The sequence below is a fragment of the Oryctolagus cuniculus genome, chromosome 7 (assembly GCF_051225735.1).
Source record: "Oryctolagus cuniculus isolate XC-2025 breed Fujian yellow rabbit chromosome 7, ASM5122573v1, whole genome shotgun sequence".
Taxonomy (NCBI): Eukaryota; Metazoa; Chordata; class Mammalia; order Lagomorpha; family Leporidae; genus Oryctolagus; species Oryctolagus cuniculus.
The window spans coordinates 21,851,923-21,878,920 of NC_142873.1; the positions used below are offsets into that span (position 1 = coordinate 21,851,923).

Here is a 26,998-nt window from a genome sequence, read left to right on the forward strand (position 1 = left end):
TCTGAATATAGGTCTTTATTACATGAAGATCTGATTTAGCATAGACCTACTTCCCTTTTCAACAAAATTACACTTAAATTGACTTGGGAATTTCATTTAAATATTATAAACTGTGTATTTCCTTAAGGATGACGTTGTTGTGCTATATTGAACTATGGTTTCCTTTTTTAGGAATTTATAATCTAATACGGGAGCAGTTGAGTAGCTGCTGACATGAAAAAAATTATTTATTTTTTCCAACTTGAAACATAGCAATACTTTATTAAGAGGGGCAGAGTAATTTGATCACAAGGAAATACCTTTAAGTCTAGAATGAATGATCTTGTTCAGTGTGAAATGAGTACTAACAAGAGTGGGCATCCACCGAACAAATGACAAATCACCAAGTGAACTTTCTGTTGCCTTTCCATCCACAGTGTTCATTCTCTTCCTTAACCCCATGATTGCTCTTTCTTTTCTATTTTAACAGCAAATGCGTCAGAAGAGTAAGCAGCAGGCTAAGATTGAAGCTACGCAGAAGCTTGAACAAGTGAAAAATGAGCAGCAGCAGCAGCAGCAGCAGCAACAGCAGCAGCAGCAGCAGCAGCAGCAGCAGCAGCAGTTTGGATCTCAGCATCTCCTGGTGCCGTCTGGTTCAGATACACCTAGTAGTGGGGTGCAGAGTCCCTTGACACCGCAGCCTAGCAATGGAAACCTGTCTCCTGCACAGTCATTCCATAAAGAACTGTTTACAAAACAGCTACCCAGTACTCCTACTTCTACATCTTCAGATGATGTGTTTGTAAAACCACAAGCTCCACCTCCTCCTCCAACCCCATCCCGAATTCCTGTTCAGGAAAACCTCTCTCAGTCTCAGGCTTCTCAGCCACCTTCACCACAAATGTTTTCACCTAACTCTCGCCCACCATCTCCAATGGATCCTTATGCAAAAATGGTTGGCACCCCTAGACCACCTCCTGGGGGTCATAGTTTTCCCAGAAGAAATTCTGTTGCACAGGTGGAAAACTGTACGCCTTTATCATCAGTATCTAGGCCCATTCAGATGAATGAGACAACAACAAATAGGCCATCCCCAGTCAGAGATTTATGTTCTTCCTCCACAACAAATAGTGACCCCTATGCAAAACCTCCAGACACACCAAGGCCTATGATGATTGATCAGTTTCCAAAACCCTTGAGCCTACCCCGGTCTCCCATAGTTTCAGAACAAACTGCCAAAGGTCCCATAGCAGCTGGAGCTAACGATCACTTTACTAAGCCATCTCCCAGGGCAGATGTGTTTCAAAGACAACGAATACCTGACCCATATGCACGAGCCCTGCTGACTCCTGCACCTCTGGATAGTAGTTCTGGACCTTTTAAGACTCCAATGCAGCCTCCTCCATCTTCTCAGGACCCTTACGGATCAGTGGCACAGGCCTCAAGGCGGTTGTCTGTTGACCCTTATGAAAGACCTGCTTTGACACCAAGACCTGCAGATAATTTTTCACATGGTCAATCAAATGATCCTTTCAACCAGTCTCCCTTAACCCCACACCCTGCACTGAATGAATCTTTTGCCCATTGCTCAAGGGCTTTTTCTCAGCCTACAACCATATCAAGACCAACATCTCAGGACCCATATTCCCAACCCCCTGGAACTCCACGACCTGTTGTAGATTCTTATTCGCAACCCTCAGGAACATCTCGGTCCAATCCTGATCCTTACTCTCAACCTCCCGGAACTCCCAGACCTACAACTATTGATCCATATAATCAGCAGCCATCAACCCCTAGGCCGTCAGCACAAACTGACTTGTTTGTAACGCCTTCAGCTAATCAGAGGCACTCTGATCCGTACGCTCATCCTCCTGGAACACCGAGACCTGGCGTTTCTGGTCCTTACTCTCAGCCACCAGCAGGACCAAGGCCAAGGATTTCAGAGGGTTTCACTAGATCTTCAGTGACAAGACCAGTCCTCGTGCCAAATCAGGATCCTTTCCTGGCAGCTTCCCAAAACCGAGGACCAACTCTCCCTCGGCCACCTGGACCTGGTCTTTCAGACACGTTTAACCATGTGTCCCCTTCTGCGCGCGATGCCTATGACCAGCCTCCAATGACTCCGCGGTCTCAGGCTGACTCCTTTGGAACAAGTCAAGCTGCTCATGATGTTGCTGACCAGTCAAGGCCTGGGTCGGAGGGGAATTTCAGTGCATCTTCAAATTCTCCAATGAATTCTCAAAGCCAACAGTTTTCCAGTGTCTCCCAACCAACTTCAGGAGTAACTGATACACAGAATACTATAAATATGTCTCAGGCAGATACAGAGAAATTGAGACAGGTAAACCATTATATATTTTCAGATGTTTTAATATGTATCATTAGGAAACTAATGAAAAAGTGATTTCTGATTTTTTTCAAATATTTATTTATTTATTTGAAAAGCAGATTTACTCGGAGGGAGAGGCAGATACAGATATCTTCCATCCTCTGGTTCACTCACCAGGGGGTGGACCATTCCCAAGCCAGGAGTCCTATCCAGGTCTTTCACTTGGGTGCAGGGGCCCAAGCACTTAGGCCATCTTCCACTGCTTTTTTCAAGTGCATTAGCAGGGAGCTGGATTATAAATGGAGCCGACAGGACTTGAACCAGTGCCATATGGGATGCTGGTGTTGCAGGCAGTGGGTTAACCCACTGTGCCACAGCACCAGCCCCAGACTAAGTAATTCTTCACAGCTGTTAAATTTTCTCCTTTTTTTTTTTTGTATTCTCTAGACTTTGTCATATTGCAAGGAAGACAAATGAATTTGGTGAGATTAACACCAATTGACTTGGTTTATTCTGTATCTCATTTTAGTCTTCACAGATTTGTAAGGGAATCTGTAAATACAAAAGTGTTCAGTTTTATAGTAGTAGAGAAGAAAAGACATAGCCAAATTATTAATTTATATTTCATAGTCTATTATATAGGTAACTAGTATTTTACCAAACTTTGAAGTATGTAGACATTTTTAACAAAGCAACTTAATGAAAGCATTAGGATTTTAAAAAGCTGTTAGAAACCCCAGTGATTTTTGTTTCTTTCTACTTAGCGGCAGAAGTTACGTGAAATCATTCTCCAACAGCAACAGCAGAAGAAGATTGCTAGTCGACAAGAGAAGGGACCACAGGATTCATCAGTAGTTGGTCATCCAGGTCCCCTTCAGCACTGGCAGCCAGAGAATATCAACCAGGCTTTCAGTAGACCTCCACCTCCCTATCCTGGAAACATGAGATCTCCTATTGTCCCTTCTCTAGGACCTAGATACTCTGTTTTCCCGAAAGATCAGCGAGGACCCTATCCTCCTGATGTTGCTGGTATGGGGATGAGACCACATGGATTTAGGTAATGCTTTTAACTTCCTGCCTGATTTAAATTGCTACTAGGAGAAACTTGACAGTTACTGTTAATCAAAAGTTGTTCTTAATGCTTTCTCCTTCTTTCTCTCCTTTGCAATATAATCAATGTTACCTTCTAATGAGAAGTCATATACTTTTCCCCCCAAGAATTCTAAAGTTTCTAAAACCATTCCCTTTGTTATTAATCATATTAGGATTTTCTTATTTCCATAAGTAATATAGTATATCACCATTTAAATCACATCCTCCAAATTGTGGCTCCCACATACAAGTTAAATCTCCTGTGATGTAATGAATGATGAGATTTGTCCTCTTCCCAAATTTCTGCCTTTTAAATTTAATACTGTACAGTGTTTGACCAGGTTTCTTAACATAAAGGATATTTTACATTATGGACTTCATGATCAAATTGGGTTTTTAAGTTGATGATGATCATGGCTATGTTTGCTGTTCGTGTTTTCTTTTTTAAAGTTTTTCATTTATTTATTTGAAAAGCAGAGTGATGGAGGTGGGTGGTATCTTCCATCTGCAGGTTCTCTGCCCATTGTCCACAGTATCCAGGGTTGGGCCAGGCCAAAGCCAGGAGTCAGGAACTCAATACAGGTTTTCCATGTAGATGGTGGGGACTCGGGTGCTTGAGCCATCATCTGCTGCTTCCCAGGTGCCTTAGCAGGGAAGTGGATCATCAGAAGCAGAGTAGCAAGGATAACATGGGATGTAAGCATCCCAAGCAGCAGCCTAACCTGTGCCACAACTATGGCCTCCATGTTTCTTGCTTTGAAGTGCCTGGTAGAAAGGTAGAAGCCCAAATTTATAGTTGTAGCAGATAGTTGTTATAGTTGTAACCAAGAGATATTTAAGATATGCTTTTTAGTTTTATGAAAGAACTCTCGCTTTTACATTCTTATCCATATTTTCCTTTTTTCTTCCACATTAGTTACAGTTTATGCCTCTTGTGTGTCTTCTGTTTCTTTGTTGTTGCCTATAATCCTTTCTAACATGCAATATAAGATAAATAACAAATAGTTTGGTAAATTATTTAACCTTCTTTGGTAATGCCCGTCTTTCTTTCACTGCCACTTATTGCTGTCAAGCAAGTGCATTTAATCTGTCCAGTGGTCACATCTTTGGCTTTGTGGTCTCTTGTACATTGTCCTATAAGTATCTCTAGTGTAATTTGGTGTAGACATTCTATCTTCATTCAGACATTCAAATCAGCTTCCTCCAAAGAACCTCCTTAAATATAGCCAAAAGTGTCCAGGGGTGGGTGTTTGGCCTAGTGGTTAAACTGTCACTTGGGATGTCCACTTGCCATGTCAGAGTGCCTTGGTTCAAGTCATAACTCTGCTCCCCATTACAGCTTCCTGCTAGCGCACACCCTGGGAAGCAGCAGGTGATGGCTTAAAGAGTTGGTTTCCTGCCACCCACATGAGAGACACACAAATTGAGTTTCTAGTTCTTCATTTCAGCTTGACCCAGCCTTAGCTGTCATAGGCATTTGGAGAGTGAACCAGCAGACGGGAGATCTCTGTTTCTCTCTCTTTGCCTCTCAAATACATAAACAAAAGTTTTAAAAAATCACAGACTCCAATAGTAGTAATCTTATTTTTGATCAGTTCATTCCATCTATTTGTTCTATGCTACCTAAGCCTGTAGAACTCAGATAAGTCTTCGGTTGTAGAGTGCTTGAGTAAAGTCTTACTTATATTTGGATACTATTCTTTTTGAATACTTTTCAGTTCTTTCTAACTGTTGTAGTTATACTTTTGCTAAGTCATTGTATTTGGCCACAGTCATTTTTTTAACGGAAATTTAGAATGGCTTTTCCCTTTTCAACTTAACTTTGAATTCTGTTTAATACTTTTTACCTTTTTTCTTTTAGATTTGGATTTCCAGGAGGTGGTCATGGTACCATGTCAAGTCAGGACCGCTTTCTTGTGCCTCCTCAGCAATTACAAGGATCTGGAGTTCTTCCACAGCTAAGAAGATCAGTATCTGTAGATATGCCTAGGCCTTTAAATAACTCTCAGATGAATAATCCAGTTGGACTTGCACAGCATTTCCCACCACCGAGTTTGCCCGTTCAGCAGCACAACATACTGGGTCAAGCATTCATTGAACTGAGGCACAGGGCTCCTGATGGAAGGCCACGGCCACCCTTCGGCGCTTCTCCTGGCAGCGTTCTAGAGCCACCTGCTCATCTGAGACATGGAAGCTTCCTTCCTCGACCAGACTTTCCAGGTCCTAGACACCCAGACTCCATTCGACGGGCTCCCCAAGGTCTACCTAATCAGCTGCCTATGCATCCAAACTTGGAACAAGTGCCACCCTCTCAGCAGGAGCAGAGTCATCCTGTCCATCCATCTTCTCTGGTTGTGAGGTCTCTGAGTCATCCCTTAGGTGGTGAGTTTCCAGAGGCCTCTTTGTCAGCATCTGCACCAGCTGAAACAACGTCTGATAGTCTGCAGATAACCAGCCAGCCATCCGATGGTCTGCAGATAACCAACCAGCCATCCGATGGTCTGCAAGAAAAGCTTGATTCTGATGACCCTTCTGTGAAAGAGCTGGATGTTAAAGACCTTGAGGGGGTCGAAGTCAAAGACTTAGATGACGAAGATCTTGAAAATTTAAATTTAGATACAGAGGATGGCAAGGGAGATGAATTGGATACTTTAGGTAATTTGGAAACTAATGATCCCAACCTGGATGACCTCTTACGGTCAGGAGAGTTTGATATCATTGCATACACAGATCCGGAACTTGACCTCGGAGATAAGAAAAGCATGTTTAATGAAGAACTTGACCTAAATGTTCCAATTGATGATAAATTAGATAATCAGTGTGTATCTGTTGAACCAAAAAACAAGGACCAAGAGGACAAAACTGTGTTTCTTGCTGATAAACATTCACCGCAGAAAAAATCCAGTGTTAATAATGAGGTAAAAACTGAAGTACTGTCTCCCGATACTAAAGAGGAAACCAAATGTGAAATTGAGAAAAGTGGTGATAGTAAAGATGGTATTGACACTTCCTGCTCACAGGCTTCTACTCATGCAAACCTAAGTGATGGAGAAAAGACTTCCTTGCAACCTTCTGATCCAGATGTACCTGAGAAAAGAACTAACCAAACTGTTGGCTCTAACCCAAGTGTCATTCAAGGATCCACTTCACTGCCCTCTCAAGACGTAATAAGTTCTTGTGGGTTAACTGGATCAACTCCAGTTCTTTCAAGTTTACTGGCTACTGAAAAATCTGATAACTCAGAAATAAGGCCATTGGGGTCTCCACCAGCAACTTTGCCAGCCTCACCATCCAACCATGTATCAAGTTTGCCTCCTACTTTAATGGCACCACCTGGCCATGTTCTGGATAATACCATTAATTCTAATGTAACAGTGGTTTCTAGGGTAAACCATGCTTTTTCTCAGGGTGTGCAGGTGAATCCAGCATTCATTCAGGGTCAGTCAACTGTTAACCACAATTTGGGTACAGGAAAACCTACAAATCAACCAATGCCTCTAACAAGTCAGTCTGGTACCAGTGGCACATCTGTGCCTCCACAGCTAATGATTCCCCAAACGTTAGCCCAGCAGAATAGAGAAAGGCCCCTTCTCCTTGAAGAACAACCTCTGCTTCTACAGGATCTTTTGGATCAAGAAAGACAAGAACAGCAGCAGCAAAGACAAATGCAAGCCATGATTCGTCAGCGGTCAGAGCCGTTCTTCCCTAATATTGGTAGGAATTCCATTGAATCCCAACATATGTTATTTTGTGCATTAGTCTGTCTTGTAATTCACTAATTTCTCATTATTAAATTTATATTTGGATTATAACACTAACAGTGTTTTTTCTTCTTCCTGGAGCTTTAAAATGAAAGCAGTTAAGAGTTGCAGGTTCCATCCATTTGAATCAAAGAGATTTAAAACTATGAGTTGAAGACCTCACTCAGTCCCATTGTTTATAATATTGTTTAATGGAAAGTGGATTCTGATTTTTAGTTCCTACCTTTCAACTATTGCTACTATTTATTTTCAGAATCATGAAAAAATGAATTAAAGAAAATTATGATAGAAATACAGCTTTTTAGTTTTTTTTTTTTTTTTTTTTTAAGGATTATTTATTTGAGAGGGAGAGACAGAGAGGTCTTCCATCTGTTGGTTCACTCCCCGGATGGCCACAACAGCTGTACCTGGGCCAATCCTGAGCCAGGAGCTTCTTCCTGGTCTCCAACGTGAGTGCGGGGGCCCACTTGGACCATCCTCTGCTACTTTCCCAGGTGCATTATCAGGGAGATGGATCAGAAGTAGAGCAGCTGGGACTCAAACTGACACCTGTATGGGATGCCAGTGCTGCAGGCAGAGGCTTAACCTGCTGCACCACAGCATCAGCCGCTTTGGTGTTCCTTTGTGTGCAACAAATGCTTGGCCATTTTTTGCCATACAAGCCTTTTTAACTTAGTTCCAATGGCTTGCTTATTTTAAAAGCAAGAACAACATGAAAGCAATGCAATCAAAATGCTTTTGTTCTTTGAAGAATAAGAATTAACACAGGGTACATGTCAGGAATACTTTATTCCAAGCTGTGGAATACACACACACAAACCAATTTCATCATATAGTCTTTTTTTTTTCTATTTATATGTAAAAGAAGTCTCTCAGTACCCTCTCCTTATTATAGGGATGTATTCTCAAAAACCTTACACATTTGTCCTCTAAAGTGTTAAATAATTATAAATTCTCCTTCATGATACTACATTACTAAAGATGCTATTAATGATTAGAATTTTAAAAGTTGGATGAAAGGGAATTGCAGTGCTATAGATTTTTATTGCTATAATTGCCCTTAAATTTTTCTGGTTTCTTGTTTTCATTCCTGCAGGACTAAGGTATTCAAGCATGCTTCAGTTATAGATTATTGAAGTGTTTTAAAATTCAGATTAGGTTGTTATCATCTTATAGTTTCTTATCTGGGTCAGAAATCTATAATGATTATTGATAAGTAAGGTATAAGAATCTATAGATAGTTTTTTGATACTTAAATTATCTCTTAGTACTATGGAATAAGTAACTTTAAATATATTTCTTCTTCAGATTTTGATGCAATTACAGATCCTATAATGAAAGCCAAAATGGTAGCCCTTAAAGGCATAAACAAAGTGATGGCACAAAACAATCTGGGCATGCCACCGATGGTGATGAGCAGGTAGGTGGACGTGCTTCTCATACCTGCTGGACATCTAAATATGCACGGAGTTGTCACTAGTTCCTAGAAGATCAAACAGATACTCAAGAATCTATCCTGAAAATGATCAATAAATATGTATATTGATTGTGATATCGGCCGATTATAATCAGATAAAAAATGCTGTACTACAAGTACAAGAAATTAATTTCCATTAGTTTCAGAGAGAGTAAACAATAAAATATAACAAAGATTTGGAAGGATTGACTTGGTCAGTCATGAAATCTAAAGTACTTAAGTGTGTGCTTTTAAAAATACTTTAAGAATTGTTAGTGCTAAGATATTTTTAGTTAAGATTCTCAGTGATTAGAGGCATCTGTGAATTCAGCTTTAAAGTCTACCAAAACTGATTTTGAATCAGTCAAGAAATCCTAAGAATTATATAAGAACTATTAGAAGATAGTAATTGGGAATGTGTAAGTCTTGACACTGTTAGCAAAACAAAAGGGTTCGGGAATTATATATTAAAGGAGACTATTATAATTATTTGATTGTTAGCCACACACATTGTTTCTTTTTTTATATATACATATTTATTTATTTGAAAGGCAGGGTTAACAGAGATGCAGAGAGAGAGAAAGAGGTTTTACATCTGCTGGTTCACTCCCCAGATGGCCACAATGGCCAGAGTTGGGCCAATCCAAAGCCAGGAGCCAGGAGCTTCCTCTGGGTCTTCGACAAGGGTGCAGATCCCCAAGCACTTGGGCCATCTTCTGCTTTCCCAGGCCCATTAGCAAGGAGCTGGATTGGAAGTGGAATAGCTGGGACTTGAACCAGTGCCCATATGGGGATACTCGTGGTGCCATGCCACAGTGCCCACCCCTGTAGGAATGTTTTTAAAGCAGGTTTCTGTGCAGTACTATAGACCTGCTGAATCATAATATAGAAATGGTTCTTCTGTGTATTTTTTTGTGTAGATCACTATTTGCGAACTGTCAATATGGTAGCACAGGACCTCAATTTATCCTAATTATCTGGTTAAAAACTTGTAAGTTTTTTATGGAACTGCATATAAAATCTGCAGAAATCATACTTAAAATTTTAATCCTTAAATACTGTAATTCTTTTCAGTTTTTAAGAATCTTTGGACATCATTAAGAATCATATTTTGAGATCAAAAGAAAGGTAGTTATTTCTAAGGAGTTTCATTGAGTATCATTTAATAGCACTATTCCCCTATCAGTGTGTTTTTTCTTTTTCTTTTTTTTAAAGATTTATTTATTTGAAAGAGTTAGGGGAAGAGAGAGAGAGAAATCAATCTTCCATCTGCTAGTTCACTTTCCAAATAGTTGTAACAGCTGGGACTGGGCCAGGACAAAGCCAAGCTATCCAGGTTTCCCACGTGGGTGGCAGGAGTCCATGCGCTTGGGCCATCTTCTGTTGCTTGCTTAGACACGTTAGCAGGGAGCTGGATTGGAAATGGAGCAGCAGGACTCATTCCTGTGGAATGCTAGTGTCTTAGGCAGTGGCGTAACCCACTACAACACAATACCAGCCCCTTTCACAGCGTTTCTTAGCCTTTTTATGTTTTGAACTGTTTCGATGTTACATTGAAACATTTCAAATTCTTAGAATATTTTAAATCCTGAAACCCAAAAATATACTATAACGGAAATTGTTTCTATATATTTATATTTCTATATATTTATAAATATATTTATATATTATTTATATATATTATATATTTATATATTTTATATATTATATTTATATATAAATTTATATATTTATAAAATATAAAACTTGCACTATATGAATATGTGCTTCTTAATGCACTGAACATTAAGTCTGATAACTACAGTAATTTCAAAGTAATGACTCTAATTGACCTATTAGGTATCTACAACACTTGCTAGGAAAATTTTATTTATCGTCTATTGGTGACAGTCATGATACTCGTAATATTGTAGTTTGACACTATAGTTGAAAAAAAAATGCTGAATTTTGTTTTGTACTTTTTAAAAAAATAGACCTCAGAATTAGAACTCTTTTTGCATCTTACGCCCATCAGCATCATAGCTGTGCCATGTTGTTTACCAGAAGCTAATCACTTCTTGGGGTAGTATAATGTGTTGAATAAGCATGACAGACAGTGATCGAGAATTAGATTAAGAGATCATCCCAGACAGGACAGTAACATGTGGGAAGTGAATAATTTTTAATTATTGTGAACTCTGAGTATTAATGTACAATATTTGGAATATATATAGATATTATTTAAAGATTTATTTATTTACTTGAAAGTCAGGGCTACACAGAGAGGAGAGGCAGAAAGAGAGAAAGAGGCCTTCCATCCGCTGGTTCACTCCCAAATTGGCCGCAATGCCTGGAGCTGCTGCATCAATCCAAAGCCAGGAGCCAGGAGCTGCTTCTTATGGGTCTCCTATGCTGGTGCAGAGGCCCAAGGACTTGGGCCATCTTCTGCTGCCTTCCCAGGCCACAGCAGAGAGCTGGATCAGAAATGGAGCAGCTGTAGTGCCCACTACACCACAGTGTCGGCCACTGTATTTTGAAAATTGTGTTATATCTATCTTGATGCTTATGCTAAATCATTTGTAGAGAAAACGTTTTCAGTTAAGCAATGTATTTTTTTAAGATTATAGAGATGCAGACACAGAGAGTGGGGGGGGTGGTCTTCCATCCTCTGGTTCTTTCCCCAGATGGCTAAAATGGTCAGAGTTAGGCCGATCAGGAGCAAGGAGCTTCTTCTGGGTCTCTCACGTGGGTACAGGTACCCATGGACTTTGGCCATCTTCTGCTGCTTTCCCAGGCCATAAGCAGAGAGCTGGATCAGAAGTGGAGTAGCAGGATCCGAACCAGTGTCCATGTGGGATGTCAGCACTGCAGGCGGCTGCTTCACCCACTATGCCACAGAGCTGGCCCAGGCTGTTTGGTGTTTTTACAGCTTTAAGTAGAGGAAGTAATATTTTTGGCAAATATATTTAACCAAATAGATTTTTTTGGTCAGTGTCCAATTTTGACTTGTTCTATCAAGTCAAAATTTCTTAATTGTGAAATTTCTTAATTGAGATGCATTTTATATTTTAAAATAAAAAATAGCTACCTATTAATTTTTAATGCAGATTAATAAAATTCAGAGTAAGAAAAAATTTTGATTGCTGAAATGAAACTAAATCTTCACTCTATTTTTATCCTGAAGACTCACATTTGTTTTATTTTAAGATTCATTGAGGTACCTGTCCTAGTATAACCTCTTGAGTTAACCTAGGTAGCTCAACACGGCCTTTCTTGTGGGAAAACATACTTTTTCTCTGAGTCTTGCTTGAATTTTAAGTAATGTAAAAGTGCTAAGAATTTACACTCCATAGTTTTGCAGTAGTAGTAAATCTGTTTGGTATAGAAAGGATAAGAATTTAATACATGTTTTGCTGGAGAAGGCAATCGCCACTGCTCTCTTCCATGAAGATAAAACTGTTCAGCGCCTGAAATTTGCTGATAGGTAGTCATGGTCTGCTACTTACTGCTTCCTTTTCCCAGGTTCCCCTTTATGGGCCCTTCTGTGGCTGGAACACCGGCTGGTGAAGGCCAGAGCCTTGTCCCACAGAGCGTTACTCAGGTAACACTGCTTTCAGTTACCACTCTGTGTAACTGTCCCTCACAACCCATTCTTACAGTGAGGCCCCCCTAGGAAGAAGCAGCAGCCTTAAACCACTATCTGGATATATTATCAATGCAGCAGAAATAAAAATCTTTTTATAGTTTCTGTCTTTACATACATTGATTGATTACTCTAGAGAGACATGCTCATGTCTTTATTTTGCAATTAATCCATTTTATTTAAAATATAAAACTGCTATATGGTAAGAAATGATTATAATCATTCTACTTAGAAATAGGTATTCATTGTCTATTCTTTGGAATAATTTAGGCTTTTGAATATACAACATTTATAACAATCAGTTTTAAATTGAAATATTCTATGTTCTTACTGTCAAGCAACATCTGGAACAATATTTTCATCAATTTTTTTTTAAAAAATTGTAATTGACAGTAATTTTGCAGATTTATGGATTATGTTATGACATTCTACCTGTATATATTGTCTAATGATCAGATCAGAAGTGATTTTTTTTTTAATTTGCCTAGAGAAAAAGAGTTACCTGTTATATATGTTCTTTTGAGATTTTCTTTTTTGCCCTGCCACATAGGTTTTAGGATTTATTATGCTGATAATAATAGTCTGTTCATTATTAACAGAAGGAAGAGGCCATTTGATACAGTACAGTACAAAAAGTATAGGCTTTGTAGCTGAGTTTAAAAGAAATCCCAGTTCCACCATGAATTTACTATGCAGTTTTGGGAAGTTCATTAATTTTTTTCTCCTTTTTTTTAGTTTTATTTTTTTATTTGAAAGAGTTAGAGGGAGAGGCAGAGGCAAAGAGAGCGAGAGATGTTCCATCTGAATACTCTCCAAAACGGCCACAGTGGCCAGAGCTGGGCCAGGCCGAAGCCAGGAACTTTTTCTGGATCTTCCACCTGGGTGCAAGGGCCCAAGCACGTGGGCCATTCTCCACTGCTTTCCAGGCACATTAACAGGGAGCTGGTTTGGCAATGGAGCCACCATGTCTTGAACCTGCTCCCATATGGGATGCCGGCACTGCACACAGCGGTTTTAACCACTACACCACAGCCCAGGCCCAAGTTCATTAATCTTTGTTTTCTGTCTTGTCCAGTGTTAGACACCTACTTTACAGTATTGTAAAGATTGCACCTAATGCGTTCTGGCTACTAGTATCATTCATAATTGTTACTTTGTATATAGCATATGTCTAACAGAATTTGATACAACTGGATAAAAGGACTTTCAGAATAAAGTTTATTGAGATTGCCAGAAAATTATTTTATGAATAACTGCTTAATCAGGCACCCTGAAAGAAACAAAACATTGGGAAAATCAAGCTAATATTTCTCATTTTAAACTTACAATTTATACATTTCAAAGATATTGTGTTATTGTTACAAATGATTTTGTGGTGTGGGTGGCATTTAATATGAAAGAAACTAGGTTTTTTTTTATTATCATAAAGTGAGTTTTTGGGTGGATCTCTAGGTTAGCATTAATGAACTCTGATTTATCCTACCATTATATTTCTGATGACTAATGGTTTCCTTTAAGCATGATTTTCTAAGTGAAAATCTACAATGCAATATAGTTAGAGATAGTAATACATTTTCAGAAATTGTCATCTCACTAAGTTCATTTAAGTTTTTATAGAAATCAAAATTTTAAAGATGTCTTAGGAACTTATAGGTTTTTTTTTTCCTTCTATTTTATTTCCTCTTTTAAAAGTTTTTTTTCCCATTAACTCAAGCGTGGAATAAACATATTTGTAAATTTTACTCATTTTAGGATGGCAGTATAACACATCAGATTTCTAGGCCTAATCCTCCAAATTTTGGTCCAGGCTTTGTCAGTAAGTATAAATCTAATTGAAGTTACATGTTCTTTGGGGATTGCCTGTATTCACAGTATTCGTGTCGTTCTAAATCCTCGGAGTTAGTTTAGCTGTATTACTTAAACCTTAAGTGCCCTCATCTTTTATCAAAACATCACTGCCCTTATCAGGCATTTTTTTCCTGAAGGCATGCATTCTCATTGCTTTCTCTCTGCTGTGCATGAAGAATTATGTTAGAAATAAGTACTTTAGTACAGAAAAATCATCTTCCCTATTCTCTTTAATATTGTTGCTGTTTTTGTTTCTAGATTGGGCACTTTACAGTTTTTAGAATTAAGCTACTTTTTGTTCTCACAACTGTTTGCCCAAGTGACAAGGACACTGAATGGGAAAAACAAAGGGAATGTGCGTAGACATAAGATGGGTTAGCAGCATGGTATAGAGGTCAAGTGTGCAGGATGCCACTGAATCTTCTTAGTTATCTGTAGGGGTACCAAGGTGGTTCAGGATAGTATTTAAAGTTCTCCCCAGACTGAACCTTTCTGAAATCTTCAGACTGTTTAGCTAACTTTTTTCACCATTATCTTTCATTTTGCTCACCTCTGCTCTCCTGGTTCCAGAAACCAGAAAGGCTTTCCTTGCGGTAGGTCTCATTCTACCAGAAGCAGAACTTCTGAAATCTTGTGAAAAAGCCTGTTCTTGAAAAATGCCCTTCAAATTTAGTAGTCTAGATTTCAAGTTCATACATATACTGGAATTCTGGGTTTAGGAACAAACCCAAAGTCTGGCATTTTGAAATTCCCCCTGTATTAATTATAATTATAATTTGAATGTATTTGCATAAAAAACCAAGTAAACTGCTATAACCAACTGGCTTTTTCTGGCTTTATTGTGCCCATTGGCTTTGGTTGGATTCTTAATGTATGACTAATTTCTGTTATCATTGATGTTATTTTCAGCTAATGTCCTTCTAAGAATTGTACTTACTCATTTCTTTGTCTTGTAGTGAGTCAAAAGGGTATATTCAGAATTTTTTACTACATAAAATGACTCCCTGCACTCCCCCCCCCCCCACCTTTTTTCTTTTTTTTGGACTTGGCATCAGTGAAAGTGAAGTGCCCTTAGATAATAAAGAGGGCAATATTTGTGCAAGAGGAGATACTAAGGGCAGCCATAGAAGAGAAAAGGTTTTTACTTGGTTAAATATTCCCTCCATTTGGTTTTTTGTAGAAGTTTGTTACAGATTAATAAACATTACCAATGTTGTTAACTTACAGATTTCCTTTATAAAACATAGACTTCAAATTGGTCCTTTCCAAAACATTTTGGATTCTCTCCCTTTCAGTTTAGTACATTTCTTCATCATTACAAGATAGGGAAAACCAAACAAAAGAAAATTAGCATGGGAAATGATTACCTAATCCATGCTGTGGATCTTAGTAGGTTTTACTTTGTCTCTTTAAATAAATTCTGTAAAGTTAAATTAAATGCACATATAACTTAATGTATCATTTGGCTGTGGATTCAAGACTGATAGCTGTGTAGAAAAAAGCATTTTGTTAGGCAAAAGTCTTCTGCTTTTCAAAGATTGTATTTGTAATATTTATAAGTGTTAATTTAACCAGTGTCCTAAGAATATACATTCCCTTAATTTCTCAATTGCATATCTTTCTAAAATCTGCTACCTTACAATTATAAATAATGGTCTGATATATAGTATTTTTTCAAATTTTCTGTTGAATGGTCAAGGTAAAAATTTATTTCTTTGCAAAATGGATTTGTGTAACTTTTATAGTGTGGCATTCAAGAAAATTAACACAAATGAAATGTTTAACTTTTTCCTCAGATGACTCACAACGTAAGCAGTATGAAGAATGGCTTCAAGAGACCCAGCAGCTTCTCCAGATGCAGCAGAAATATCTTGAAGAACAAATTGGTGCACACAGAAAATCCAAGAAGGCCCTGTCGGCTAAACAGCGTACTGCCAAGAAGGCAGGGCGTGAATTTCCAGAAGAGGATGCAGAGCAGCTCAAGCATGTCACAGAGCAGCAAAGCATGGTTCAGAAACAGCTGGAACAGGTAAGAAATGCTGGTTTGCAAAGGAGAAACCACCAGCAATTGTAAATGAATAGAGTGTTTGGTGTTCCTCTTTAAGTGTTAGAGGATTTGAGCTGATGTTAAATGCCTTACTGAAGAACACTGCCATAGAGGAGTAACTCTTGAGAGCTGAGGAAACAGCAACCCCAGTCTCTTCCTTAGGCTGACTCTCAGCACGTACTTCATAAATGCCACTAAGGAGACTAATTTTCCTTATCCGGTCTTAGAATTATATTCATACTCTTTAGCAGCCCTGATATAGTTGGAGAAATCTAGTTATTTTTTTCCAGGTGAAGAAGTGGCTTTGCAGGAGTTGGTGCTGTGGCTCAGTGGGTTAAGCTGCAGTGCTGGCATCCCATATGGGCACTGGTTCGTGTCCTGGCTGCTCCATTTCTGATCCAGCTCTCTGCTAATCATCTGGCAAAACAGTAGTAGATGGTCCATGTGCTTGGGCCATTGCACCCATGCGGAGACCCGGGATGAAGCTCCTGGCTCCTGACTTTGGCCTGGCCCAGCCCTGGCTATTGAGGCCATCTGGGAAGATCAGCAATGGAAAATCTCTCTCCCTGTAACTCTGACTTTCAAATAAAATTTTAAAAATCTTAAAAAAAAAAAAAAAGTCACTGTGCAGAAGGTTGTGTCTCGTACATCTGAGAGTCTGGCTTTCCTCATAATTAGTCTCATGAAGGAAGAGCTGGGTTCAGGAGGGAAGAAGAATCAGGGATGCAGGACCTTAACTTTCTCCTTTGGTTCCCTGATTTCTAGTAGAATTTCAGATATAGCATATGACTCATTCTGGTGGACTTTTTGATGTACATTTTTATTAATGTTTAAAAATTCTTTGAAGCCTACATAAAGGACTCATTCCTGAAAAATGAAATTATTTTGTTACCATTGTATACCAGATGTCTCTCAAAATGCTCAAACACAATAATAATTGTACTGAAAAAGTAATAATTTTTATTTACAATAAAACAATGAAGAGCTCAAATTAGTTTCAAGCCCACTCACAGGTGTTCACTCAACAAAAAGATTCAGGGGCCGGTGTTGTACGGCAGTGGGTTAAACTACCACTTGCAGTGCTGACATCCCTTACGGGAATATCAGTTTGAGTTCTGGCTGTTGTGCGTTCTAGGAGATTAGCAGGAAATGAATCAGAAGGCAACAGAAGATAGCCTAAGTGCTTGGGCCCCTGCCACGATGTAGGTCAGTTGAAGTTTTCCATCTGCTGGTTCACTCCCCAAATGGCTGCAATGGCTGGAGCTGGGCTGATCCGAAGCCAGGATCCAGGAGCTTCTTCCGGTCTCCCACATGGGTGCAGGGGCTCAAGGACTTGGGCCATCTTCCATTGCTCTTCCAGGCCATATCAGAGAACTGGATCTTAAGTGGAGCAGCTGGGACTGGAACCAGCACCCATATGGGATACTGGCACTGTGGGTGGCAGCTTTACCTGCTATGCCACAGCACCGGCCCCATGTTTTTAAGGTTTATTTTATTTATTTGAAAGGCAGAGTGAGGCAGAGAGAGAAAGTGGTCTTCCACCTACTGCTTCATTACCCAAATGGCCGCAGTGGCCAGGGCTGGGCCAAGCTGAAGCCAGCAGTCTAAACTCCCTCTGGCTTCCATGTGGGTGACAGGGCTTAAGTTCTTGGACCATCTTCTGCTGTTTCCCAGGCACTTTAGAGGGAGCTGGGACTAACAGGCACACCGATATGGGATCCTGGCATTGAAGGCAGCATCTTGTCCTGCTGCATCACACTGCTAGCCCATGTTGGAGTAAGATTGGCAATCCTAAGTTAAGGCTTATCAGTCCACCTTTTGTGATTTGTTTTTTTCCCCATTGTCTAACCAGGTTATTTTTACTCCTACAAGGCTCATTGGCTTTCTGTTTACCACCCACCAAAATCATCAGTGCTTTAGTTTGATAGCTATTTCATACATAAATGAGTAATGGTCAGTTTTATTTTTCCAGATTCGTAAACAACAGAAAGAGCATGCCGAGTTAATTGAAGATTATCGAATCAAACAGCAACAGCAGCAGCAGTGTGCAATGGCCCCACCTAACATGATGCCTGGTGTCCAGCCCCAGACTCCCTTGGTTCCAGGGGCCACTCCACCCACCATGAGCCAATCCAGTTTTTCCCTGGTACCACAGCAGCTTCAGCACCAGCAGCACACAGCAGTCATCTCTGGCCACACTAGTCCTGCTAGAATGCCCAGTTTACCTGGTTGGCAACCTACCAATGCTTCTGCTCACCTTCCCCTTAACCCTCCTAGAATTCAGCCCCCAATTGCCCAGATTCCAATAAAAACTTGCACACCAGCACCCGGGCCATTGTCAAATGCAAATTCACAGAGTGGACCACCACCACGGGTGGAATTTGATGACAACAACCCCTTTAGTGAAAGTTTTCAAGAACGGGAACGGAAGGAACGCTTACGAGAACAGCAGGAAAGACAACGAATCCAGCTCATGCAAGAAGTGGACAGACAGAGAGCCTTGCAGCAGAGGATGGAGATGGAACAGCATGGCATGATGGGTGCAGAACTGAGTTGTAGGACATCTGTGTCCCAGATTCCATTCTACAGTTCTGACCTACCTTGTGATTTTCTGCAACCTCCCAGACCCCTCCAACAGTCTCCACAACACCAAACGCAAATGGGACAGGTTTTACAGCAGCAGAACATACAACAAGGATCTATTAGTTCACCCCCTACCCAAACATTCTTGCAAACCAGTGAACGAAGGCAAGGAGGACCTCCTTCGTTTGTTCCTGACTCACCAACTGTTCCTGGTGGGAGCCCCACTTTCCATTCTATTAAGCAAGGACATGGAAGTCTTTCTGGGACCAATTTCCAGCAGTCTCCAGTAAGGCCTCCTTTTACACCTACTTTAGTAGCAGCACCACCTGCCATAGCTAACAGCAATCTCCCATGTAGTCAAGACCCAGCTCTAACCCATGGACAAAGTTATCCAGGATCAACCCAGTCTCTCATTCAGTTGTATTCTGATATAATTCCAGAAGAGAAAGGGAAAAAGAAAAGAACAAGAAAAAAGAAAAAAGATGATGATACAGAATCCACCAAGGCACCATCAACTCCCCATTCAGATATCACTGCTCCACCTACTCCAAGCATCTCAGAAACTACCTCCACTCCTACAGGGAACACACCCAGCGAGCTTCCTCAGCAAGGAGAACAAGAGTTGGTGGAACCAGGTGGCCCATCAACTCCCAGTATGGTGGCAGGCCAGCCAGATACAGAGTTAGAAAGCAAACTTCCCCCTAGTGATTACTCACAGGAACCTCCAAATCAACAGACTTATACAGACTCAGAGGTAGATAAGCTGTCCATGGAAACCCCTGCCAAAATTGAAGAAATAAAACTGGAAAAAGCTGAGACGGAGCCATGCCCAGGCCGAGAGGAGCCTAAATTGGAGGAACAGTCTGGTAGTAAGGTAGAAGAAAAGGGTATAGCGCATCCTGTCTCCTCCGCACAGAGTCCTCCCCGTGCTCTCGGGGCCCCTGCTGCTAAAGGAGATTCAGGCAATGAACTTCTGAAACACTTGTTGAAAACTAAAAAGTCAGCTTCTCTTCTAAATCAAAAACCAGACAGCACTTTTTGTTCAGAAGACAACTGTACAAAGGATAATAAAATGATTGAGAAGCAGCAAGTAGCTGAAGGATTGGTAAGTGCAAATCATGAAAACTACAATATTTTTTCTTTTGTTTTAACAGTGCAGATTGATACCAACAATTGTATTAAATTTCAGCACAACATTTCATCCATTTTACTCTAAACAAGCATTTTTTTATGTTTCTATCTCCATGGAACTCATGTCTTTATTAATATCCATGAAAGTATATTAAGTACTACTTTGTTTACTACTTTTTTAAAAAGCAAAGATATGTGTCACAACATTTCATGCTTACATTTGTCACCTGTTCATCACTCTGAATTGATCTAAATAAAAGAAAGGAAATAAAAGTCTATATACCTTTACTGTAAATAAGTTCATAATTTGCTAACTTCTTTGAAAGGAAAGAAAGCTGGTATGTCCCGTTAATATCCTTGGGGACTCAGTGATAACCAAAACTTGGAACCATTGCGTTAGAGTGTAATGTTGCAGTAATGCACCTTACTGGGAGATAGTGTCTCAAGTGTGAACAGTATTGCATTTGCTTTTTTATGAAGAGCTTAATTGAAAATGTATTGTTTAAAGAATCCCTCCCCCTTATATCAATTAAATGCATTAAAATATTTCTAAAAGTTAGATTTCTGGGTCGTGGGAATTGTTCTGCTTGATAGCATATGCCTTCTTATGTGTCAGAAGTTACAGTACTGTTTTTAGTGCATTCATAAGGCTTTCTCTAGAGTGCTTCCCAAGTTGGATTTTATCATTTTTGTATTTTACTTGTGTAGGAGTGGAGTGGTATATTTAGTTGTCCAAATTTGCAATTTTAAAATTGTTAATTAAGCTCATCTGTTTTGCAAGTATTGACTTTTTTTCTTATTTGTCTTTGGCTATTTAATAGAGACTGAATGTTGACCTAATGGATTCCGGTGACTTTTGTATATTTTATTGGTTATGCTTTTCTAGTCATAGTTGTCAGCAATAAATATGTCCAACTGTCCAGCCCAATCTCTAGCTACTTTTTCCAAAGCCTCTTGGGCCTGTGGAAGTACAGAATGACTTGGAAAATCCTGAGTGTTTCTGTTTGCCCCCTTCATAGCATATTGTCATGCACTGCTGTTTCTGCTCTTCTCTCCTTTCCTGTGTCTTTTTAACTTCTATTCAGTTCTGGAATCATCATATCCAGAAGGCTTTCTCAACTCAGTCTCAAATAGCTATTGTAGTCCATGTATTCACATAGCAATCTCTACAGTATTTTTAAATTATTAAATAGCTCCTTGGAAGAGAAGAACTGTATCTTGAGCATCTTTATATTTAAGTTTGTGCTGTGCAAAAAGATTCAGTAGCTTGGAGAACAATCATATCAACTTTTTTTTTTAATGATTTATTGCTTTATTTGAAAGGCAGAGTTACTGACAGAAGGAGAGACTGAGAGATCTTCTGTCCTCTGGTTCACTTGGGCTGCAGCGGCCAGAGCTGGGTTGATCTGAAACCAGGAGCCAGTAGCTTCTTGAGGGTCTCCCACATAGGTTCAGGGGCCCAGGTACTTGGGCCACCTTCTACTGCTTTCCCAGGCATTTTAGCAGGGAGTGGGATCGGAAGTGGACTCGAATGGCGCCCGTGGGATATAGGCACTGCAGGCAGCAGCCTGACCTGCTGCACCACAATGCACACCCCAATATGTCAGCTTTTAAAAGTATCTACTCCAAGGACACAAACTGTAAGCTGTAGTCATTTTTTAAATTTTAAAGTATAAAGACATAGATAAAAGATTGAAAACAGGTACTTTAAAATAGTAACATTATCTTGGGCTGATTTTCTTTTGTGCTCTTCTAGAATTATTTTTTGAAATATAGTTATATTTGGGGCCAGTGCAGTGGCTCACTTGGTTAATCCTCTACCTGTGGCATCAGCATCCCGTATGGGCGTTGGGTTCTAGTCCTGGTTGCTCCTCTTCCACTCCAGCTCTCTGCCGTGGCCCAGGAAGGCAGTAGAGGATGGCCCAAGTGCTTGGGTGCCTGCACCTGCTTGGGAGACCAGGAAGAAGCACCTGGCTCCTGGCTCTGATCGGCACAGTGCTGGCTGTAGCGGCCATCTGAGGGGTGAACCAACGGAAGGAAGACTTTTCTCTCTGTCTCTCTCACTGTCTAACTCTGTCAAATAAATTTTAAAAAAAGAAATGTAGTTATATTTGCTTTTTAGAATAATTGAGAGGATTAGAGATAATGTCTGTGAAGTACTTACCTGTGCATAGTTAACACATGATTACATCATTAGTCTTTTATAAGCCAGCCAAGAAATTGTTAGGTCTTTGCTCTTCAGAGTGCTTTCTTTGGGAATCAGCAGAGTACATATTACCTGGGAGTTTTGTTTTTTGTTTTGTTTTATTTAAAGATTTATATATTTGAAAGAGTTACAGAGAAGAGTAGAGAGAGAGAGGGAGAGGTCTTCCATTCTCTGGTTCATTCCCCAAATGATAACAATAGCCGGAGCTGAACTGATCCAAAGTCAGGAGCCAGGAGCTTCTTCTGGGTTTCCCTGTGGGTGCAGGCAGGGGCTTGGGCCATCCTCTGCTGCTTTCCCAGGCAAATTAGCAGGAAGCTGGATTGGAAGTGAAGCATATGGGAGATTTATGACATTACCTACTGAGTTTAGAATGTATTCATTTGCATATTAGAGATTTCCTGTGGTTCTTAGTGCTTTATGATAGTCACCTTGAAGCCTTGTTAAAATGTGGATTGCTGGACCCCAGCACCAGATCCTATAATTCAGTAGTTCTGGCTGGGGTATACCAGAGAAATTGCATGTCTCCCTTTGGCATTGTGGCACAGTGGGTTAACCCACCAGAGATGTGGGCATCCCATATCAAGTGCTATTCCTGGCTGCTCTACTTCTTATTGAGTTTACTGCTAAGGTACCTGGAAAGGCAGTAGAAGATGGCCCAAATGTATGGGCCCCTGCCTCCCCTGTGGGAGACTAGGATGGTATTCTTGGCTCCCGGCTTTGGTTTGGCCCAGCTCTTGCTGTTGCAGCATTTGGGGAGTGAACCAATGGCTTGAAGATATCTCTGTCTGTCACTCTGCCTGTCAAATAAATAAGTAAACGAGCAAACCTTTAAACATTTACATTCCCACCAGTCCAGGACAGTGCTGCTGTTAACAATGGGGATGGCCCTTGAGGAACCGCTGGTCTGTGTCCAGCTGGGAATGGGCAGTGTGAGCCTGATTTCACCTTTCTCCTCTTTGTATGAGCTAACAATGGCTTTTACATTTTTGATGATGGAAAATACTCCAAAAAGAGTAATAATGCTGACATGAGAATTACGCAGAATTCAGAATTTTACTTGAATCTGAAAAACCCTATTGGAATGCAGCTATAAGTTCATTCATTTACAAACTGTGTACTTCTGCAGTTCAAGGGCAGAGTTGAGTTATAATAGAGGGTTTATGGTCTGTGAGCTCTAAAATGTTTACTCTCTGGCCCTTTACATAAAAATTTTGCCTAACTGGAAAGCAAAACTTTTAAAACCTTAAAACCTTCAAAGATTTAATGGACAATTTGTTGTAATAAGTTCAGCAACTATAATTGTCTGTAGCAAAGTATTGACAATTAAGTATAGAAATAGCAGAGCCTGAAAAATATCCCTATAATTTTAGGAATTGATTGCACTACCCTAAGGACCTTTACAGATCCTGGCTTGTTTATTACTTCTTCTTAACTTTAAAAACAAAATAGTCAATGTTACCTGCTGTCTCTCCCATTGACTTTTAAATAAATAGCCATTATTTTTCAGTTCCTTATTTGTTAGTGAACTAATTTGAAGGACCAGTGTTACTTCTTTGTATTGCTCTCTGGTGCTAGCTGTTCACTCACTGATGACACACAGGCCATGAAGCTTTTCTGGGCCTCTGAGCTGTTTCAGCAGATCTTGTATTTCATTATTTCTTAGTTCCTCGGGGGGGGGGGGGGATCATGTGCACTGTGCAGAGTTTCCCGCAGCACACCCTTCCTGGGCTGCTGCCTGAGAGCAGGCGGCGCACACCCCTCTGCCCCCTCTTCATACCGAGGGCTCCTTTGCTTTGCTCAAGCTGTGCAGCTTACTGGTTTCCACATGAGAGAATAACGTTGGAAAAAGGTGGTATTTTCAGAAAAGCATTGGAGCATACGACACCCCTCTGTGCATTTCCTCCTTAACTTAATACCATGTTAGGAATTATCTTTGGGATGGAACTGGACTAGCATGAACTAAAAATCAAGTATGTGAATAGTTCACTCACTTCTTCACCTTTTCAATTACATTAGCAAACTTTGGGGGCTCAAATGCAAGGTGGTTTTGGATGTGGCAATAGCCAGTTGCCAAAAACAGATGGAGGAAGTGAAACCAAGAAACAGCGTAGCAAACGGACCCAGCGAACGGGAGAGAAAGCAGCACCTCGCTCCAAGAAAAGGAAGAAGGACGATGAGGAGAAACAAGCTGTGTCCTCTACCAGTGACTCTTTTACCCACCTGAAGCAGGTGAGTGGATCATAGCAGCCCCTTTACAAATGCCAGGAAGGAAGCCCTCTGGTGCTATTGTAACCCTATTAAACTAATGCTTTGTTGTGATAATTTATCAGTTTAAGTCCAGAGTTCAGGGATAAAAGACATCTGGACCAGGAGCTTAATAAACTTCCTCTTTCCAAGCAAAAGTGTACCTTATCCTATTGACACTTGAAATGTATAGTAATATAGCTGGATGGGCAGCTGATGGTTAGGAGTTAGGAGCAACCCTGCACCTAGAAAATCTGTCCCTGTTGTGTCTGTGGAGCCAAAGAAGTGCAGCTGCTAGACTCTGCCTAGTAAACTCTTACTCCTGGACCTTTGTAATTGTAACAGAATTTTTAAGTCTTATTTTTCTCAAGCTCTATTTGACTAAGTTGTTTTGAGTCTCAGAAGTGGAGGAACAGTTTGATTTGTCTTGTACATTATTCTTAAATGTGTTTTTTAATAGCAGCTCTCTCTGCTCCCTCTAATGGAACCAATCATTGGAGTGAACTTTGCGCACTTTCTTCCTTATGGCAGTGGCCAATTTAATAGTGGGAATCGACTTCTAGGAACTTTCGGCAGTGCTACCCTGGAAGGGGCTTCAGACTACTATTCTCAGTTGATCTACAAGGTATGTTTTTTGGCTGAAATGTTACCTTGCTTTGTCTTCATTATACCATGTCAGAACTGGTAGCACATGTCTGTTTTGCATCTTGTTTACATCTAATCTTCCCAGTTCATTCAAGCTTAAGTTCAACTAAAAGGTGAAAATGTTACTTGGTGAGGTATTTCTAACATCAACAATTGAAATGTTTCTGTAGGTAAAAATAGAAATAGTGAGAAACAGCTTTTTTTACATTTCCATGATACAGAAATACCTACTATAACTATTATTAACTGTTAAAATGAATTTGTTACAAATAGTAGAAATTTTAAAACATAGTTAGAATATTACCTTGAAAAATACAAGAATTTTTAAAACATTTTATCTAATAATTTGGGGGCTAACTGCAAATATGCACTAATTTCTCGATTGTTGAAATAAAATCAAAGCAAACCGAGATTATCTTTTGGTATTTTTGTATCAAGGTTTTATGATAGCAGGATAGAACATCTTCATTTCACGTATGATTTATGTGAAAAGGTCAGCTTTGCAGAAATACTTGAGAATGTGGTTAGTTTAAGGGGTCCTTTTCTGATATGTTAAATAATTCTTCTGATAATTAAATAACTTGCTGCCCTTGTTGAGTTTTTCCCTGAGTTAGAACCTGTCTTAACTCCTGTAATTGCCTTCTCATGTAGTGAAAGCTGTATTCCAACTTCATCATCTTCCTGAAATCCAGTGTCCTTGTAGAATTTGTAATTTCACCTTATACTTGACCCAGATGATATTATTGGTAGATTCTGACAATCCTTCAGAGGTTAAATAATAAATGACAAATGTTAAGCTCTTAAAGATGCTTGAAAAAGAGTAACTTTTTTTTGATAATTTAGTCACTTAGTATTACTGCTACTGCTTTCTCTTCTTTTGGAAACCTTGAACAATCCAGGTTCTGTTAACTGGGCTTTGTGTATTACAGGCTTGGGACCACAAATTCTTAAGTTTTTCAAAGAACCAGGGCATGCCTTAATGATAATTTTTATAATAAAGGAATTTTGGAGACTTCTTTACAATTTTTTTATTAAATTTTAAAGGTATCCTTCAAGGCCTGTAACCATGATACTTGAAAGGAGTTGTATAAAATAGAATCAGGAATAATTGAGATTTGCTTCTTACTTTCAAAGCTAAATACTCAAGCCGGGTAAAGTAAGCAAATGGATACTTATGTGTCCATAAAGGCGTGAGTAGTTGTTCCACTCAGAAGCTTTTGGGCTTGATTTTCCCTCTTGGTATGCACATGGGAATGAAGATACCTGCTGTTTAAATTTCTGTACTCTTGTTTCCATGCGCTATGATTTCACAGAACTAAATTTTAGCAAGGTCATTGCATATTTGCTCAGTAGCATATAATTTAACATCTTTTGGTCTCCTGCAGCAGAATAATTTAAGTAATCCTCCAACACCCCCTGCCTCTCTTCCTCCTACACCACCTCCCATGGCTTGTCAGAAGATGGCAAATGGTTTTGCAACCACCGAGGAACTTGCTGGAAAAGCTGGAGTGCTAGTGAGCCAAGAAGGTATGAGTATAACCTCCAGCCTGTGCATGACAGTTGTCAGTTCTGTAGGGTGAAGTGGTGATCGCATTGTGAAGTTCTGTTTATCAGTTTTGACTAAATGTATTAATGATTTTGTGTTTTTGCTTTCGCAGTCACCAAAACTCTAGGACCGAAGCCCTTTCAGTTGCCATTCAGATCACAGGACGACTTGTTAGCCAGAGCTATTGCTCAGGGCCCAAAGACAGTTGATGTTCCTGCTTCCCTTCCAACACCACCTCACAACAATCAGGAAGAATTGAGGTAGAAGTCGCTTTTCTCACTAATAATTTTCAGTTATTTTATTTTTTAATATAATACCTGTTAGGATAGTACGTACAAAATATTTGAGAAGTAAAAGTTTGTAAATTACAATCTTTAGAATTTTAAATTTATAAGATGTTACTATTAAGTAGTTTGTACATTAAAAATTTTTTCTTGAATATTTATTTATTTATTTGAAATGCAGAGTTAGAGAGGCAGAGACAGAGACAGAGACACAGAGAGAGAGAG

The 26,998-nt window shown here is 39.7% G+C and overlaps 1 protein-coding gene across 36 annotated transcripts in view; it reads left to right on the forward strand.

The window, feature by feature from the left end:
- The window catches only part of KMT2C (lysine methyltransferase 2C), a 291,237-nt gene that overhangs the window by 241,192 nt on the left and 23,047 nt on the right, over positions 1-26,998 (forward strand). For 20 of the 36 annotated variants that reach the window (XM_070077273.2, XM_070077277.2, XM_070077274.2 and 17 more), the window contains 12 exons: positions 470-2,320; positions 3,073-3,365; positions 5,262-7,114; positions 8,470-8,581; positions 12,119-12,197; positions 13,992-14,055; positions 15,884-16,116; positions 18,107-19,822; positions 24,071-24,283; positions 24,759-24,923; positions 26,329-26,470; positions 26,602-26,749. In XM_070077273.2, the coding sequence (XP_069933374.2) occupies positions 470-2,320; positions 3,073-3,365; positions 5,262-7,114; positions 8,470-8,581; positions 12,119-12,197; positions 13,992-14,055; positions 15,884-16,116; positions 18,107-19,822; positions 24,071-24,283; positions 24,759-24,923; positions 26,329-26,470; positions 26,602-26,749 (6,869 nt within the window). The remainder of the gene's footprint in view (positions 1-469; positions 2,321-3,072; positions 3,366-5,261; positions 7,115-8,469; positions 8,582-12,118; positions 12,198-13,991; positions 14,056-15,883; positions 16,117-18,106; positions 19,823-24,070; positions 24,284-24,758; positions 24,924-26,328; positions 26,471-26,601; positions 26,750-26,998) is intronic. The other 16 variants (XM_089299477.1, XM_089299482.1, XM_089299493.1 and 13 more) reach the window with 5 other exon arrangements.